The sequence below is a fragment of the Cucumis sativus genome, unplaced genomic scaffold, assembly GCF_000004075.3.
Source record: "Cucumis sativus cultivar 9930 unplaced genomic scaffold, Cucumber_9930_V3 scaffold100, whole genome shotgun sequence".
NCBI classification, from domain to species: Eukaryota; Viridiplantae; Streptophyta; class Magnoliopsida; order Cucurbitales; family Cucurbitaceae; genus Cucumis; species Cucumis sativus.
Genome location: NW_022279510.1, coordinates 93,502 through 112,630, shown reverse-complemented (window position 1 = coordinate 112,630; position 19,129 = coordinate 93,502). Strand labels below are relative to the sequence as shown.

Here is a 19,129-nt window from a genome sequence, read left to right as displayed (position 1 = left end):
TATGCCATTGTTTTTTGCAATGATCGCAGACAGGAATTGGTTTTCCATTATGCTTGTCACTGCTACTGTTAGAAGATCTTGCACTAAAAGCAGCAGAGTCAATAGTAGGGGTTGCGGAAATATTCATAGCACTTGTGCGATCTTCCTCGAGGCGGATTTCAGAGCAAACTTCCATCAGGGAGGGAATCGGTCTTTGACCTAGTATACGCCCTCGAACTACATCAAACTTAGGATTAAGACCAGCAAGAAAGTCATAAATCCTGTCATTCTCTTCAATTCTCGAGTACTGTACACCATCAGTGGGATCACGCCAGACTAGTTCTCTGCATAGGTCCATTTCTTGCCATATAAGAGAAAGCTTATTGAAAAAGGATGTGACATCCATGGTTCCTTGCTTGCATTCATGAACTTGCTTTCTCAGCGTGTATAGACGAGAGGCATTCTGACGTTTTGAGTAAAGTGTCTGAGCTGTGTCCAAATATCCTTGGCTGTTGCAGCAAACAATAACGGCTTGCCAATTTGAGGTTCCATACTATTGATCAATATGGATCGAAGAATAGAGTCTTCTGCCTTGCAATATCGTTCATGTGGGTCGCCCGGTAGGGGGCGAGGTATTTCCACTGTCAGAAAACTAAATTTTTGTCGTCCTTCGAGGACCATCTTTACTGACTGAGACCATGAGAAATAGTTGTTGCTATTCAAATTTTCTCCTGAAAGATGATACATGGAAGACTGAGTCACCGTATTAGTCACATAAGGAGAGGATACATTAGGGAACGAGTTTACCGGATTCTCAGAATACATCGGTAGAGTGGATGTCGTCCCTAAGGTAGCCTCAAGTGCTGCTATCTGTTGTCGAAGCCCTTCCAATTGTTGATGAACTATTCCCGAGGAAGCTTGCACGTTACGGTTGGAATATGCCGAAGATTCACCAACCTCAAATGTTGAGTGAATTTGAGAGTTTTTAACATCGGGATGGTAGCTAGGATCATTGGGTGGCTGGCCATACAGATTTGACGACAGAAGCGGTGGTAGCCGATTGGAATTAGATGGCAGAACATAAATCGGGGCGTGGGGAGCAATATAGGCCGCGGACGAAGAAAAGGGTTGGACAGATGGGATGGTCGGCGCCGTCTGAGGAAGAAAACCAGGCGCGTGGTGGTCCGGCGGCGGCGCGTGGTGGTCCGGCGGCGGCGCGTGGTGTTCTGGTGGCGGCGCGTGGTGGTCCGGTGACGGCGCGTGGTGGTCCGGTGACGGCGCGGACGACTGCGGTAATGACGAAAAATTATTTTCGGACGTTTTCTGTAGCCGGCTTAATAATTCGTCCATGGCAGCACTCATCCGAGCATCAATGGCAGCAGCTACGGCAGCACTAAAATTGATGGTTGTCCCTTCTGTTTGATTTTCATAAGTGGTTTGGTTTTGTTGGGTTTCTAGGGTGTTTTCATTGTCCCGCTCTGATACCATATTGAAAAGAGAGACAACGAGTTCACACCAATTTACGTGGAAACCCGAGTACCGGGAGAAAAACCACGATTGTTTGTGTTGTTATTATTTTCTAATGAATAAAGAAATAGGTACAAGGAGAATAAATAGAGTACACAATGGAATAAAAAAGGAAAAGATTTAGGAAAATAAGGAATACATTCCCATAATCTTTCCATAATTATTCTAGGATTCTAACAAGGAAAAAGCCTAGAAAAAAAGGAAAGAATTCCAACAAATATTAATATAATAATAATGAGACAAAAGCTCATAATACAAAAGAATTATACAATGAGCATGTAAGCATGGATCGGGGGTGCACCTGGACATCTCAACTAGGTTGACACCCCCTTAACACCCTCATCATATCCAACCAAGCTAAAACCCGTAATAAAGGAGTAATGGCTAAAGGCAAAACAAACACAAAAGAAGTACAGGGAAATACAAATACAAATACAAGACTAAACATCCTTCTAGATAAAAGGCGACCAAAAACTTGCACCAAGACAAACTCGAGATCATAGGAGGAAGAACACTATGAGGAGGCTGAAAAGAGGAAGACTTTTACAGATTAGATTGGTTTTTAGAAAGATGATCCTTTTTGTAGGGCTGCTTTTTCGCATTCTGTATTGGTGGGCAGAAAAAAAGACTTCAATCATATCTTTTTGAATCATGACTTTGTTTGGTTAGTTTGGAGTTGTTTCTATGAGGTGTTTGACTTTCCTTTTGCTAGACATATCCTGTGTTTTAGAAAGCCTCCTAGGCGCATGCATAGTGCCTCGCCTTGCACACAAGTGCATCAGATGTGGTGCTTTCAGTGAAGCCCTACGGCCCAATGTCCTAGGCATTGGGTTTTTTTTCATTATTTTAAAAAAGTAATTATTAGGGTTTTTTCCTTCCATATTAATTATAAATAATAAAATTTGCTTGGCCTAAATGGAATATTTTTTTTTCCTATGGTTACTTTTATTTTTTTTCTTTTATATTCCCAATTCAACTATCCTCTTTTTTATCTTGTATTTTTATATTATCTTGTATTATATATAGAGAGACTGCACCTTAAAAAAAAAACCCACATTTTTTTTCCGCCTTGCACTTAAGCCCTAAAAGACTATTTGTGCTTTATTATGCCTTGAGCATTGAAAAACATTAGACACAGAGATCACGGAGATGATTGAGGAGTTTCTTCTTCATCTGTCCTCTAGGTTGTAATTTATTTGACTGGAGTTTCTTTCTTTAATTGGATTCACTTGTGTGAGCTTTGATTTTTTTGGTCTTTCCTTATATAATTATTTTTTTTCTCAATGTAAGTCTTGTTCTTTTTTCTTGGTCTTCAATGAATTTTTGTGTATTTGAATTAAATGTGTTAGCATTGTTGAATTCTTTGTTTTCTTTGAACAATCACTTTTAACTGACTTTGTGAATTCCTTTACTGTAGAACAAACTCAGAGTATATCTTGCACCATTTCTGTATGGCATGCACTACTCCTCCTTTGGTCGTCATTTTACAAAAGTTGAGAAACTTGTGGAGGTATACTTGTTTTTGCAGCAATGTTTTTCTTCGATTTAAGAGTACTTTGGTTGTCTTATCTTTTTAATTATGGAAGCATGGTCATGATATGTTATACTGGGTACTTCAAGGAACTTGTTTGGTGACAACAAGATTGTATTGGGGCAAAGTATCAAAAATCCATTGTCGAAGCATGATGTGTACTACTGCACATCGGGACTCCCAACGATAAGCCAGAATTCAAGTAGTACAACCTTAATTGAACTTGGAGATTTAAGACATATGAGAAATCCAAACTTCTCTCTTTTATGTACGTTCATTAAATAAACATAAAACTGCTCTAAGTTCTCTCTTCCTCCTCTCCTCTCCCCTCCCTCCACCCCACTCCTTCCGATCTCCCCTCTCCGACAGCCAGGTTTTTTAAGCAGTCCTCTCTGTTAAGTCTCAGAGATCACCATGGAGGTGGTTAGCTGGAAAATTGACCAGTCACACTATTGCATTTGACATGAAGGAGATTGTTGCTTCATTGAAGATGTAGAAGCCGGCAGAAGCATCTCTCTATCCGTTTTCGGAATAACACCATCAAGCATTCAGTTTCTGCCAATAACCCAGATCTTTTGGAAGTTTACAGCTTTAAAATCCAGGTCCCTGAGAGTTTTTACAGGTCAGTAAATAGCACTTCTCCTTCAAAGTGTCTCAACATTTCAAATTCCTCCACCTCCACTGCAAAAACATCTTGTCAGCAAGGCTCCCCATGCAAAGCTGAATTAACTCCTAAAGACCAGCCGAAAATTTTCTCACCTATCAGTGTTAGTAGTGAAGAATAAGTTGCTCTTAGTGAAGTTGACCCTAAATTAGATTAAAAAATTGAAGGGACGGACTTAAATGTTTTGTTTAATGAGGAGGGTTTTGTCACAAATAATTTTCCTCCAGATTTGCCTAAAGAGTTGATGTCAATAGTCAGTGATTGTGGAATTATTCTGGTCTAATTTAGAAGTGCAGCCATCCCTATCCTTCTCTCCGCCATAATGAAGATTGTCTCATGGGTCACTAGGGGCTTAAATGATTCCTCTTAATGTGCAGCACTAAAAAATTCATCATAATCTGCAATCCAGATGTGTTCATGATTCAAGAGTCTAAGAAAGATAGTTTGTATTCTGTTTTCATAAAATCACTGTGGAGGTCCAAGGTTATTGGCTAGAATTTGTGGCATCTGTTGCGCCATCTGGGGGGAATTCTTGTCACATTTTCTTGGCTGGGAAAGGATTTTCTTTCTAGTGAGACCCTTTATCACATTTTTTTTTGTTTTGTCCCGTCTCTTATTTTGGCTAGGAAAGGATTTTGTCCTTGTTCAATTTAGTTTGGACTTTTGATCGCTCTCTAGGCGCTAATGTGGTTCAGCTGCTGTCGAGTCTGATTTTTCCCAAAAATCTCGCATCATTTGGATAACTTTGTTAAAAGCTTTATTTTCAGAATTATGGTTTGAGCGGAATCAACATTTCTTCCATGATAAAGCAAAGTCAAAGAGCAGAAATTATGTGTGCAGTAGATCTTAGTGTTGCAGCTTGGTGTTCATTAGAAAATGAGTCTGCTAATTTTTCCATTCAAGATATTTACCTCAATTGGAATGCCTTTCTTAATCGAGCCTAACCATTGCCGGTTCATTTTCTCTCCATTTGCAGTTCTTACTGTCTGAAGTTTGAAGCTTTGAAGTCTTGACCTTGTTTAATTTTATTTTGAGATTGTAATTGTTTTTTGGGGTTTCTTTTAATTTTCTGTTTTTTTTTCTGGACCTGGTAATTGGCTGTTTGTTTGTTTTGTTTTGCTTTGATATTTACGTGATAGAACACCAAGTAGTGTGTTCTACTAGTTTATTTATCAGCCAAACTTTTACAGAAAACAGAACTAACACAGAGTCTTGAAAACAAAGTACAACACAAGAACTAATACAAAGTTCAACATAAAACAACAAAACAGTAAAGGAGTTCACGATAATGGAAATAACTTGCTACAGACTACAGAAACTGAACACTTTCTGCATTCCCTGCTCTCCAGGAAATTACAGCCCTCCACTTCCAGAAACTGACTAACCACCCCTCTCTTCCCTTCCTTCTTTCCCTTTTAACTCTCTCCCATGTAATTAACCATGGTCCCCACCAAGGTGGTTTCCACTTCTTTCTCCATTTCCCTTCTCTTGTTCACGTGCAACTGCCTCCTTTTTCCTCCTGCTATATTGTAAAATAATTGGTGGTCTATCATCACTTTTTCGGGATATGATGATTGACGCTATGGGGTGTCGACCTAGTTGATATGTCCCTTTCTATTTCTTCTTTATTTGCTCTCTTTGTATAATTTTCTTGTACTTAGGGTTCTTATTAATAAAGAAGTTTTGTCTCCGTTTCAAAAAAACATGAAACTGCTCTCTCTCAGCAGTGTTTTCAAAGCGCAAGGGGCACCTCAAGGTGAGAGGCGACATAAAGGCAATGCCTGAGCGAAGCGAGGTGCAATGAATGAATAAATAAATAAATAATATATGAGGTAGAACATAAGTTTATAGACAAATGTCAAAGCCTCAAAGATTAATAATAGTTCTGTAATCAAGAAAAATGAACAAAATCGATTGTATAATTCTCTTGTACTTTCAGTTTGAGTTCTATTTAATAAAGAAGTTTGTCTCCATTTCAAAAAATAAAAAATAAAAATGAACAGAACTCTATAAGTACAAGTTTAAAACACCATCAAATATCAAATTCATCAACATCCCCATCTAACTCTATGGTTTCGTCCATTGCTCCTCGGCCATTGTTCTCCTTGATGTCTAATTCCTCTTCATCGTCGTCCTCATCTTCATTACTAACTACTTGTATAGTTGGTGCTTGCTTTTGAACTCTAGAAGTGGAGGGAGAGGTAGTTGACTTTCCTTTTGATCTAGTGTACATGAGGGGTTCTCTAACGCCGCTAGCACGAGCTACATCTCCCCATGTGAGGTCGTTGTCATAAAAAACTAGCTCATTGTCAACTTCAGCTTCATCATTTTCTTCATCCAATGTTTCGACCAACCATTCATTACTCTCGTCGATATGATTTAAAGAGATTGGATCAAGTTGATCCTTTAGATTTTTTTTGAAAAGGAAACAAACCTCATTTATTAATAAATGAACAATGAAACTAAATCTTATAGTATAAGAGGATTATACGATGAGCATTCAAACCAAGGATAAGGATGTGCATTTGAGCATCCCAGCTAAGTTGACACCCTCTTAGTATCCTTATCATATCCTACATAATAAAAAGATAGAACAACTAATAACGTCCAAGTGCAGGACTAACCACAACCAATACAACTCAAAAAGGACATAAGAAACAACTTCTAACCAGACTAGGAATTAAAAATACAGCCAGACAAAGAAAGATTCTGAAACGGTTGGAAACACCAGAGGCTGTGAGCCAAATCTGAATCATCAACAAGGAGGAAAGTTAAAAGGCCTGCCAGTTTAGTAAGATATATTGCATAGAGAAGTCTTTAAATTGTTTTCGTAGAGAGCATCACAAAGAGGCATTCAGACGTGCGCACTCGTATCTATTGAACCAAGAGGAGGCTTTATTGTGGAAGACTCGCAGATTTCTCTCAAACCACAGTTCCAACAAAATTTCCTTGACGGTATTGCACCAAAGCAAGGAGGCATTTTTTCATCATAACCGGACCAAGAAGTAACTGTCTAACATTATTCTTGCATTCTTTATCAAGGTCTCAGCTGAGATTAAAGGTGTGAAAGAGTTTACTCCTACACTTGGCAGCATATACACATTCAAACAAGTGCTGGAGTTCCGCATGAAATTTGAGATAGAATGGGCATATATGTGGCGAAATATAATGAGTGGGTAACTTCTTTTGCATAATGGATGCACAAATTGAACTCCTGAACAACATAATCGATAGAGTTATACTTACCCTCGGGCTTTTAGATTTCTGAAGGCTTTTTTCCAACTGTAGGTCCATCGGAGTGGCAGGAGACAAGTGCTTCGATAATGACTTTACTGAAAAAACCCCATTAGTTTCCATTAACCAGATTCTTTTATTCTCAATATTGGATAATCTTGTCCTTTCCAAGGAGCCCAGGAGAAGTTGAAAATTAGAGATTTCAAGCTCCTAACAATCTTCTGAAATCAAGAAACCCAGAGGAAGTGGAGGCGTTCCAATGTTCTACAACCGAGCCTTTTGGATTAAGGGCAATTCTGTACAGCTTGGGAGTGTGGTCTTCAAAGCAATTCTATCCATTCATGGATCCAACCAAAACAAAATTTTGTCACCCTTTCCAACTTTAAAAGCTGCCACACTATCTAGAAATATTTATCCAAGGGCTTCTTAAACTTGAATTTTCTTTGCCACTTGTGTGCCACTGGAAGAGGCTACTCCCGTGAATACTACAAACCACCTTATACCATAGAGAGTTTTGTTCTGCCATGAACCTCCACCTCCACTTGGCAAGAAGAGTAATGTTTCTAAATTTCAGCTTGTCCAGCCCAAGGCCCCCATCTCCTTGGGGTTTGGAAACTAATTCCCATTTCACTAGGTGGTTCAACTTGCTACCGTTGTTCCCTTCTCAAAAGAAGTTCCTCCATGGTTCTTTCAATGGAATTAGAGATTTTTTTGGCATGAGGAATGTTTAGCAATTCCTCATGGATGCCGCTAAGGAGATCTTACTTTCCCCAATATTAATTCCGCATATAGATGACTTTTCCCAATTTATCTTTTGCCCATAACACTAAAATATTTCAAGCGTCTTTTTAACGTTTTCATGAATAACTTCATCAAACTTGGAAAATATTAAGGTGTTGTCTGCAAATTGAAGGAGGGGAACATGAACATTGTTCTTTCCTACCATGAAACCTTCATACAAACCGTTCAAGTGTAGATTTGAGATGAAACTACTAAGCACTTCGCTAACCAGAAGAAAAGAAAGAGGGAAAGGGGATCCCCTTGCTTTAACCCTCTTGAGGCTTGAATTCTTCCTCTGGGCCTCCCATTGACGAATTCTGAATACTTAGGGTTTTTAACACAATCCATGATCAATCCAGCACACAAGCAGCAGAGACAGCGGAGTTTGAAGGCGTTTTCGGAGGCAGTGTCTGTTCCTAACAGAGAAAACTAGGGTTTTCACGACTATGTCTTGCTTGGATATACAGCAAGTTCTCAATGATTACAAAACCAAAGACCCACTCACCATCACTACTCTCAAGCTCAATCAAAAGGCTCTTTCTGATATAAATGGTTTGTCCCTTTTCAAAAACTTGGAGAAGCTTGATTTGACATTCAACAATCTCACATCGCTTCAGGGGTTGGAGTCATGCACCAATTTGAAGTGGCTCTCAGTTGTACAAAACAAACTTGATAACTTAAAAGGAATTGAAGGGCTTTCTAGACTTAATGTATTAAATGCGGGAAAGAATAAGCTTCGGTCAATGGACGAAATTAGACCCCTTGTTGGCTTTTGTGCTTTGATTTTGAATGACAATGAGATTGCTTCTATTTGCAAGCTTGATCAGATGAAGAACCTGAATACTCTGGTTCTTTCTAGAAATCCAATCCACAGTATTGGAGATTCTCTGTTGAAAGTGAATTCAATGAAAAAGCTATCCCTTTCTAACTGCAAACATCAATCTATTGAATCCCTCAAGTTTTGTATCGAACTTAAAGAGCTTAGACTTGCTCACAATGAAATCAGGATGCTCCCCAATGCTTTGGCTCATAACAAGAAGTTGTTGAATTTGGATTTGGGAAATAATGTCATCATGAGATGGTCAGATTTAAAGGTATTGAGTTCATTAGGCTATCTGAGGAATATTTATGTTCGAGGGAATCCTATTGCTGAAAGTGCTAAGTTAGATAAAAAGATTTGTCGACTGGTTCCAGGCTTGCGTGTATTGAATGCGAGATCAATTGATAAATGCATTCAGAATGAGAATGATAATGGGAGTGATAAAGAAGACGACACTCCAATCAGGAGCCTAGATCGTCAAAAAGAGAAAAAGGATAGAAAACTGAATGGGAATGTTGAAACACACCCGTCTGTTCAAGGCACTGATGGCAAACTTGATCATACTAATGGTGCTGATGTGGACAGGAAGTTGGAACGCAAAAAACGTAAGATGGATAAGGTCACCAGGGAGGAGAAAGTAATTCCATCTCTTGACAATAAGATAAATCTCGGTACCAATGATATTGATAAGGAAAAGAAGACTTCAAAGCAGAAAAGAACAAAAAGCAATAAGGAGCCATCTTTGCCAATACACAAGGAGACACTTACCAAGATTGAAAACCATAAGAAGAAAGCAAAGAAGGAAGGGGAAAGGCAGATTGGTGTTATTGACGACGCTGAAGTGCCATTTGAACAGCTTTTCGGAGATGATCTTATTGAAGACATGGATGCTGTTCTCCAAAAGGTTGGTGAGAAAGAAGTAGAGGAGATGAATTTAAAGCCTAACTTGGCATCATTTTCAGCTAATAGAAAGGAATCTAAAAGCCAAGATCGAGTTGGAAGGTTACAAATATCCCCAATAGTTGAAATTGGAATGGACGGAATATCAACATGGGGGGATGAGTAATTGCAATGCAAAGGCATTCAGTTACTTGGGAAAATTTGGATCAATCATGGCAGCACCGTGGTCGGACAGGTGTGGAATGCAGTAATAGAAAAAGAGAATGGGTTTTAGAAACTCATTTCAGTTGTTGGTCTTGCAATGAGCTATGAAGCGTAAGCTACTGTTGTTGGGAGACTTGACTTTTGATTTGGGGGAGTTCATGAGATGGAGGATTTTTACTTTTCTGACTTAAACAAGTGACATGCCAAAAGATTTTGTAGCTTGTTGGTACCTGGGCAAGTTCTAATTTGAAACTTACATATTTCTTCTTCAACAGCCTTAAAATAGTGCATAATTAGAACTGTTAATGCCTAAATTGAAACAGAGGTGTTTGGGGGTATATTATTTCAGTTTTTATATTATTTCTATAATAGAGTTTGCCTTGTGTCTCTTAAAAAAAAAACAACACAATCCATGATCGAAGAGATGATCCATCAATGATTGAAATTTTTCTGCTTCAAAATTCTTTCCAAGAAACCCCAATCAACTCGATCAAATGCCTCTCCAAGGTCCAGTTTGTAATCCATCCTTGCTTTTTTTGGACCTATAATACTCCACAACTTTATTTGCAATAAGTACAGGATCCAGAATTTGGCGGCCATCCAAAAAGGCACTTTGAGTGAGAGCTCTAATACTGGGCATAATTATCTTCATTCTTTCAGCAAGCACTTTTGCAATCAATTTGTACAGCAAAGTAGTGAAACTTATGGGCCGGAAATCAATTACCTTTACTGCATCTTCCTTTTTCTTGATCAAGCAAATAAATTTCTCCTTTACATGCATTTAGTTTCCCAGTCCCATAGAACTCATTGAATAATTTACAAAGATTTTCCTTGAGGAGATCCCAAAATTTGATGAAGAATTCTACTGTGAAGCTATCCGGACCTGGAGCCTCTGTTTCTTCCCATTGATTTTAATGCTGCCCTGATCTCCACCAAACTAAATTTTGAAATAAGCCTTTTATTTTGATCTGCTGAAACTACAGACCAATAAAAAACGGAGGTGTGAGGAGATTTCTCATAGAGGGTGCTGTAGAAATCAAGTATTAAATGCTCAATTTCAAAGAATAAAGTGGTTGGGTTTCCTTGATTATTAACAAGCTTCGGAATTAGACTTCTTTTTTTTTTTTTTCCCCCGATGAGAACGATGGAAGAAACTCATATTTTTGTTCCCCAATTTCAGCCAAGTCAACTTAGTTTTCTGGATTATATCTCTTTCCTCCCTTCTACAAAGAGCTAGAAGATCCACTCTCTTATTAACAATAAGTGATCCACTGTGCACGTATCCGGTTGATCATATTTTTTCTCTTCTAGTGCGATGGCTTTTAATAAGGTTTCTTCATGACTTTTCTGTTTTCTTTCATAATCTGAATGCCATGATTTGAGTTGACCCTTAATGTTTTGGAGTTGAGTTGATAAGGCAAAGCCCATCCAGCCCGGAGGAGTGCTTGTGGTTAATGAATTTTCAATAAATTGGCAGCAATGCTTGTCTAGCAACCAGCTGTTGCAAAATCGAAAAGGGGAAGGCTCCCACTCGAATGCCCCTGCTTCTAATAAAAAGGGAAGTGGTTTGAGGAGATCCTTACTTGACGAGTTACACGTGTGTTCGCAAAAGCCTTGTCCCGGTCAAAAGTAACTAAAAATCTGTCAAGCAATGATCTCAAAACTACTCTTCCTTCTCTTGACCATGTTAATTTTCTGTTCAGTAAAATAACTTCAATGAGTTTCCATTCTTCAATGAATTTATTGAATTTCCTCATTCATGCCACAAGTCATTCTACTTGCTGGAAATCGCTCCCCTTTGATTTGGTCATATTAAAATCCCCTCCCAAACACCAAGCTTCTATACAATAACCAATGAGGGAGAGCAGCTCTGACCAAATGAATTTTCTCTCTGTAATCAGTAGGTCCATAAATATTGGTTACCCAACACAACTTATTGCACATTGTTCTGCATTTAACTGACAGTGAGTGGCCCCTTTCAATACTTCAATAAAAGAAAATTTACTTTCATCTCACTTGGTTAACATTCTTCCTGATTTTCCATGAGCTTCAAGAAAGATCCATCCAGTTCCTTTTGATCTCCAAGTGGATTGAAAACAAAGTATTGACCCATTCCAATCTTGAAAGAAATATGGGAAAAAGGAAGATGACAATAGGCAGTAGCTTATAATCCTTTTCCGTGGGATATATGAGGAAGACTTGACACTGAGAATAGGCTTTTGGTTGGAAATGTGAGGAGCTATAATAAGCTGTGAGCACCTTCCACCCAACAGAGAACTTTTGCTTGTAATATCTTTGAATCCACTTGGTCAAAAGGGCCTTAGTATCTCTCCACCTGGCTGCTGTTAGCTTGCACTGCTATTTGGATTCTTGGTTGTGGCCTCTTGATCCTACTTCTGGTTTTACTGTTAGATCCCTTATAGCTGACTTAGTGGGCACGGTTGATCCATTATTGTCTGATTTTTGTTCTGTGATTTGGAAAGATAGATTTTCCTAAAACGATGAAAATTTTTCTTTAAGATCTTAGTTGGGGTGCCATCAATACTGCTGATTGTCTTCCACGTTGCATGCTTTATATGTCTATTTCTCCTTCTTGGTGTCACATGTGTTGCTGCTACGCTGAATCTTCGATCCATTTGTTTTTCCATTTTCCTCTTGCTGCCAATTTTTGGGATATTCTTTTTAGGCTTTTTGATGGTCTTATACGTGTCTTAATAACATTTTGGACACATTGGCTTCTCTTCTGGTGGGTCAACCCTTTGGTGGTACAAAGATGACACTTTGGTTGACATGCGGCGTTCTTTTGGTATCTGTGGGGTGAAAGGAATAAGTGGCTTTTTCATGATTCTTCTTCCTTGTTCAATATTTTATGGAATTTGTTCTGTCTATTTCTTTTCCTTGGTGTAAAGCTAAGCCCCCCTCTCTCTATAGATAATCTATTTTAGTTAACAATTGGACATCCTTCTCTTCTATAAGTTCCTTTAGGTGTTTGGGGTTTTCCCCAGATTTCATTTATAAATGAAATGTTTTTTTTACAATTGGACTTCTCTTCTGTACTGGGTATCACCCGAACCCCCTTGCAAAATTAGTTTCTTCACATTATCCCTCTTCACAAAGTGGGAGGAGGCATTTATGAATATTTCTAAAGTGAATACTTCTTTGATGTCCTGACTTATTAAAAGTGTATTGAATTTTCAGATCGCAAAGAACATGGAAGTGTTTATATGGTCCTGAGATTATAAGAGTCTTAATAATCAGGATAGGCTTCAGAATTTGATGAGGTTTAACCTTTTTGCCTGTTCATATGCAGTTTGTATATGGAAAAGGAGGACAATATTTATCACCTTTTTCCTCATTGCTTCTTTGCTTCCAAGGGAAGAAGCTTTCTGCTTAGTACCTTCAGATTTCCGCTTGTCTTTCTAATTCTAATCATATTGATGACTGGCTTTCTCAAGTGAAGTTGAAGTCCTTTGGGGTATGCTGTCGGGGCATTCCTTTAGTTGCGTTGGCTTGAAAGTAACTTTAAACTTTTTGAAGCTAAGTCTTCTGATATAACTTCTTTTGGTGGAAATTTACAACTCATCTCCTTGTGGTGGGCTCATAGTTATAGCCAATTCTTTTGCAATTATCCAATTTCTTTGCATCACAACAATTGGTCAAATTTTCTGCAATTAGTTTTTTTGGGATGGGGTTCACTTTTCACCGTCCCTAAGCTGTTTCTACTTCGCTTTTGTCTGATGATGTCTCTTATAAAACATCAATGTGTGATAGCAGAAGGAAATTGTTAGCAGCCGGTCTTTTTTGCTGTCCAGACATATGGACGTGTTTTCTCCATTATTTTTCCTGTTTAATTTTTTCTCGCTCTCATTATTTTTTCCATTTCATAGTCCTTGTAAATACTAAAATGTCTTCTGCAATGCAGATTGTTGATAGGCTTCATTGGTACATAGAGAAAGGCAATACAGTAAGTCCATTATGTTGATTTGTTTGATTTTTATTATATTGAGCAGAATTCGTTATTTATTTTTCTTAGTGCAACATTTTCTTTCAATGCATTTCATTGTTAGGAGGCTATCTGTTACCTTAAATATTCTTTAGATTCATTATGCACTCCACAATCTCACAAAAAGTACAAGCCTCGTATGTTATCCTTTTGAACTCCTATGATTGTGAAAGTTGAGAGATGTTTACAATCATGGAACCACTCGGGGGAGGGGGGGGGGGGGGTTCATCTAACTCTTCTACAAGCAACCCTTTCAAACTCCCCACGTCCTACTTATCCTTATTTACAAAAAGAAAGGTATCGTCTATGATTGCAGGATTGAAAGATTTTAGAATAAAAAATAGAAGCCATGTTAGATATTCTCTTCGAATTGTGCTCAGGGCAGCAAGTTAATTGGGAGAAGTAAGCATTATATGGAGGCAATATTGATGAGGCTACATTGATCTCTACTTCTTCAAGGCTGAATTGGGAGGCTGGTAATTGCCTTTATATATCTTGGCTTACCTCTTGGTGTTATTCTAAACAGCAGTCTTTTTGGCAGCCTGTTATAGATGAAGTCCATTTGAAACTCGATAAATGGAAAAGGGTATAACTTGTCCAGAGGGGCCGTTTAACTTTTTTTTTTTTTTAAGATAAGAAACATTTCATTGATAAAATGAAACAGGGGAAACCCAAACTCCTAAAGGTGATTAAAAAAATATAGCCAATTAGAAAAGAGAAAGGAGAGACTATAGTTCTTAAAAGGGTGCCCATTTTTGTACCAATAAAAAGCAGTAGATAAAATGGTGTCCAAAAAAGAAGTACAAGAGGCAGTAGAGTCCTGAAACAGCCTCCTATTGTGCTCAGTCCATAAAGTCTAGGAGAAGGCACGAACAATAGCCAACCAAATTGTCTTTTTACATCCCACAAAAAGGTGACCCACCAAGAAGTTTTTATTGGAAAGAGAGATCGACCAACCAAAAAGCATCCCAGATGATGTGCCAAAACTGAGTAGCAAAGGAACGGTGCGCAAATTGGTGAGAGGCAGATTCCGCAGCAGTTTGACACACAACATACCAAGAGGGAGAAAAAGACATATACGACATTTGGCATTGGAGGCAATCAGCAGTATTAATGGCACCGTGACTAAGTTCCCAGAATAATTTAATTTTCTTTGGGTAGTGATCAGACCGAATAATAGAATAAAGATTTCTGGTAGAGGACTCTATTGAACAAGTTAAATCATCAATTAGGGATTTAACAGTAAAAGAAGCAGAGGAATCAATGACCCGTTAAACTTTATGTAATTCAGTTTTGGCCAACCTACCAACTTATAATATGTCCTTATTCCAAATGCCTTTCTTGGTGATACAAGAATTGGAGACTTTTATGTAACTTCTTTTGGGAAGGTCAAAAAGACAACAAGCTGAATCCTTTGGTTAAACAGGAGTTAACTTCGAAAGCTCTAAAAGATGGTGGTCTAGGGATTGGAAATGAAAACAGAAATACAACTTTATTGTTTAAATGGAGTTGGAGAATCCTTAAGGAGCAGGACTCTTTATGGTGCAAAATTGTTAGAAGTATTCATGGAGTTGATCCAAATCTTTGGTGCACTTCGGGTAAGCTTGGTTTAGGTTTGAAAAGTCCATGGATCAGCATTTCAAGTTGCAAAGTTTAAGCTTGGTAATGGGAGGAATATATTCCTTTGTACAGATTCATGGTGTACTGTCTTCTCCTTTGGATGGTCTACTCCTATTCCCAATGATATTTGGGCCTACTCACTCTAACATATCCTTTTCAATGAATAAAAAGGGATTATGTGGACACATATGATTCATGCTTATGGATTACATAGAAGAAGAGAATGGACTGCTTCTTCAACGATGTTTTTTGTAGTTCTTCCTCCACAGGGATGTTTGTTGTAGCTCTTGATTTCAATCCCCACCCTAAGGTCATTTCAATTATCATGCTACAGTGATGAGCAACAAGTAGATTGACCTTCAACAATACCATTTGCCAATAGGTTTGCCATAATGCTCTAACAATAAAGTTTATCAAGAAATTAAAATTTCAAGATGAGCAACCTTGCTCTGATACCAATTTTTGGATCGGTATGGCAACCCTAGAGGGGGGTGAATAGGGTTTAAATAAACTTTTTTGACAAATAAAATGTAAAATCAACTAATTAGATACTTTTTAAATTTAAATAAAGAACTTTGTAAACTTTGTTAAATAACAAGATTGATAAAAATATATGAATGGAAGTATGCAATCAAACTCAACCAATAAGAGTATGTAACTAAAATTAAATTAAAAAATAATTAGAAAAGAGTTAGAGAAGAAGACACCGTAATTTTATAGTGGTTCGGTTAAACTCAACCTACATCCACTTTCCCAAGCACCTCTTGGATTTTGATTGAAAATCTTCTTTGGACTCTTTCCACGGATTTGAGCCGAACCGATTCTTGCTCCTTTTTCGGGTTCAAGAGCAAACCCGATCCTTTCCACGGGTTATGATCCAACCGTTACAATATGTTGAAGTTTTTAAATCATACAAAAGAAAACTCTCTAAAAGAGTGAGTATATAATTTGAAGCTCACAAATTTAATCCTCACAATACAATAAGAAGCTCTCAAGAATAAGATGAAAAGAATAAAAATTGGAAGCTTTAGAGAGAATAACAATGTTGGCTTTTTGCTTGAGGATTGTAAAGATGTTGTGATCTTGTGTAAATGTGAAGTATTTAAAAAGAGAGGAAAGATAAATTCAAAATCGTTTGGGTCATTAGATATAAGTAAAAGAAAAATGAATGGTTGAGATTTAAACTTAATTAGTCGTTAGACACAATACAAATAATAATATAATAATATGTCTTTTCAAAATACTTTGTTTAAAAAGAAATCAATAAAGCAACTTCACCATCTTTTAAAACAACTAGCCGTTAGACACAAGAAAAAATAATAATATTAAAATCATTTTCTTTTTAAATTCATTTTCCTTATAAAAGCCAATAAAACATAACAAAAAGCCACATTTGTTACTCCTTCATTGCTCCAAGTGGCTTTCTCTAATTGGTTCAAATTGAATGCTTGGTCGCCACGTCACCATCTCGGGATTTTTTTGTTAACCTTCTTTTAGCAATATTTTCTTCATTTGAACTTCGATTTGGGTGATTCAAGAGGCGTTAGAATCATTTTTCCAAGCTCTACGATATGGCTATTCAAATTAATAAAATTGTCAATAAAAAATTTAGATTTGTTATCATCAAAACATAAATTAATTGAATAATTAAAATAAATAAATTTGAGATTAAGGGCCAAAAAGCCAACAATCTCCCCCTTTTTGATGATGACAAATCATTGAAGAAAAATAACTTGAAACACACATGATCAACAAGTAATTCTATTATCAAGATGCATCCCAACGAATAATTCCAAGCTCAAGCCTATTTTTACAAAAGCTTTCTTCACTCAAAGGCTTGGTAAATATATCCGCTAATTGATTATTGGAGCTTACAAACTCAAGAGTAATATGACCATTTTGTACATGCTCTCTAATAAAGTGATGCCTAATATCTATATGCTTAGTTCTAGAATGATGAATAGGATTTTTAGTCAAATTTATGGCACTAGTATTATCACAAAATATAGGCACATTATCAAATTTTAATCCAAAATCACAAAGAGCTTGTTTCATCCAAAGAATTTGTGCACAACAACTAGCAACTGCAATATATTCCGCTTCGGTAGTGGATAAGGCAACCGAATTTTGCTTTTTACTAAACCAAGATACTAAGGAACTACCAAGAAATTGACAAGTCCCACTAGTACTTTTACGGTCAAGTAAACTACCGGCAAAGTCCGCATCGGAATATCCTACCAAATTAAACTCAACATTTCTAGGATACCATAATCCAACATCAATAGTTCCAAGCAAATATTTAAGTATCCTTTTAACGACTTGGAAATGTGATTCTTTAGGACAAGATTGAAATCTAGCACAAAGACATATACTAAACATGATATCGGGTCTACTAGCGGTCAAATAAAGTAAAGATCCGATCATACCTCGATAAGTCTTTATATCCACACACTTACCTTTTTCATCTTTGTCAAGCTTTACTAGTAGAGGAATATCCTAGAAAAATACCAACATCCGTCTTAGAATCAAATTTTCCAAGTTTTTCTTTGTTATTCAAAATAAAACATTTACAACCGAAAACTTTGAAATACCCAATATTTGGAATTTTACCATGCCAAAGTTCATAAGGAGTTTTATCTAAAGAGGGTCTAACTAAAACTCTATTTGAAACATAGCAAGCGGTGTGAACGGCTTCCGTCCAAAAATATTTAGGTAAACCATACTCATTCAACATTGATCTAGCAAATTCTTGCAAAGTACGATTTTTCCTTTCAACTACACCATTTTGCTACTTCCTCTGCTCGAAATGCATCTAAAAATTTTAGGGATGCATATAATCATTGGACAAAGGCCAATGACAAGGCCTGTGTGTATCTCTTGTCTAGTATGTCTGACATACTAAGCAAGAAACACAAAACCATGGTCATTAGACGTCAGATCAAGGATTCGCTTCAAGAGATATTTAAGAAGAATTAAAAAGAAAGTAAATATAATTACTTGCCTTAGAAACATGTTTAGTGGAAAATGACCAAAATGTCTAGATACTTGATTTAGGAGCCACTAGTCATGTTTGCTCTTCTTTACATAAAACTAGTTCCTTTAAGCAGCTCGAGGAGGATGAGATACACTCAAAGTTAAAACGAGAGATGCCATTTCAGCTCGTGTAATGGGAGATGTTAAATTTTTTTTTAAAATAGATTCTTGTTTTTAAAAAACTTGTATATAGTTCCTAAGATTAAAAGGAATCTTATATTTATTTCTTGTCTTATTGAACAATCATATAATGTAACATTTTTCTTTAAATGAAGTGTTCATTTCTAAGAATGGTGTACACATTTGTTCAGCTAAGCTTGAAGACAACTTTTGTATGTATTAAGACCTAACAAAGCGAAAGCAATTTTAAATCATGAGATGTTTAAAACTGCTAATACTCAAAATAATACCTATCTTTGGCATTCAAGATTAGGTCATATTAATCTCGATAGGATCGGGAGATTGGTAAAGAATGGACTTCTAAATGAGTTAGAAGATGATTCATTGCCTCCATGTGAATCTTGTCTTGAAGAAAAGTTGACTAAAGAGACCTTTTACTAGAAAATGCTATGGAGCCAAAGAGCCCATAGAACTTATACATTCAGACACTATGGTCCAATGAATGTAAAAGCTAGAGAAGGTTTTGAATACTTCATCTCTTTTATAGATGATTATTCAAGGTATGATTATTTATACTTAATGAAACGTAAGTCTGAAGCTCTTGGAAAGTTCAAGAAGTATAAGGCTGAAGTTAAAAATCTATCAAGTAAAAAAATTAAAATACTTTTATCTGATCGAGGTGGAGAGTATATGGATTTGAGATGATAGATAGAA

The 19,129-nt window shown here is 37.0% G+C and overlaps 1 protein-coding gene and 1 pseudogene across 1 annotated transcript; both read left to right on the top strand.

The window, feature by feature from the left end:
• LOC116405425 overlaps nt 1–13,832 on the top strand; it is a 42,016-nt pseudogene extending 28,184 nt beyond the window's left edge.
• On the top strand, nt 6,142–11,155 carry LOC116405426 (leucine-rich repeat-containing protein 9-like). The gene has a single exon (XM_031889448.1). It carries the CDS (start codon nt 8,162–8,164, stop codon nt 9,599–9,601), a length of 1,440 nt encoding a protein of 479 aa, XP_031745308.1. The 5' UTR covers nt 6,142–8,161; the 3' UTR covers nt 9,602–11,155.
• Nucleotides 13,833–19,129: the final 5,297 nt, after the last annotated feature.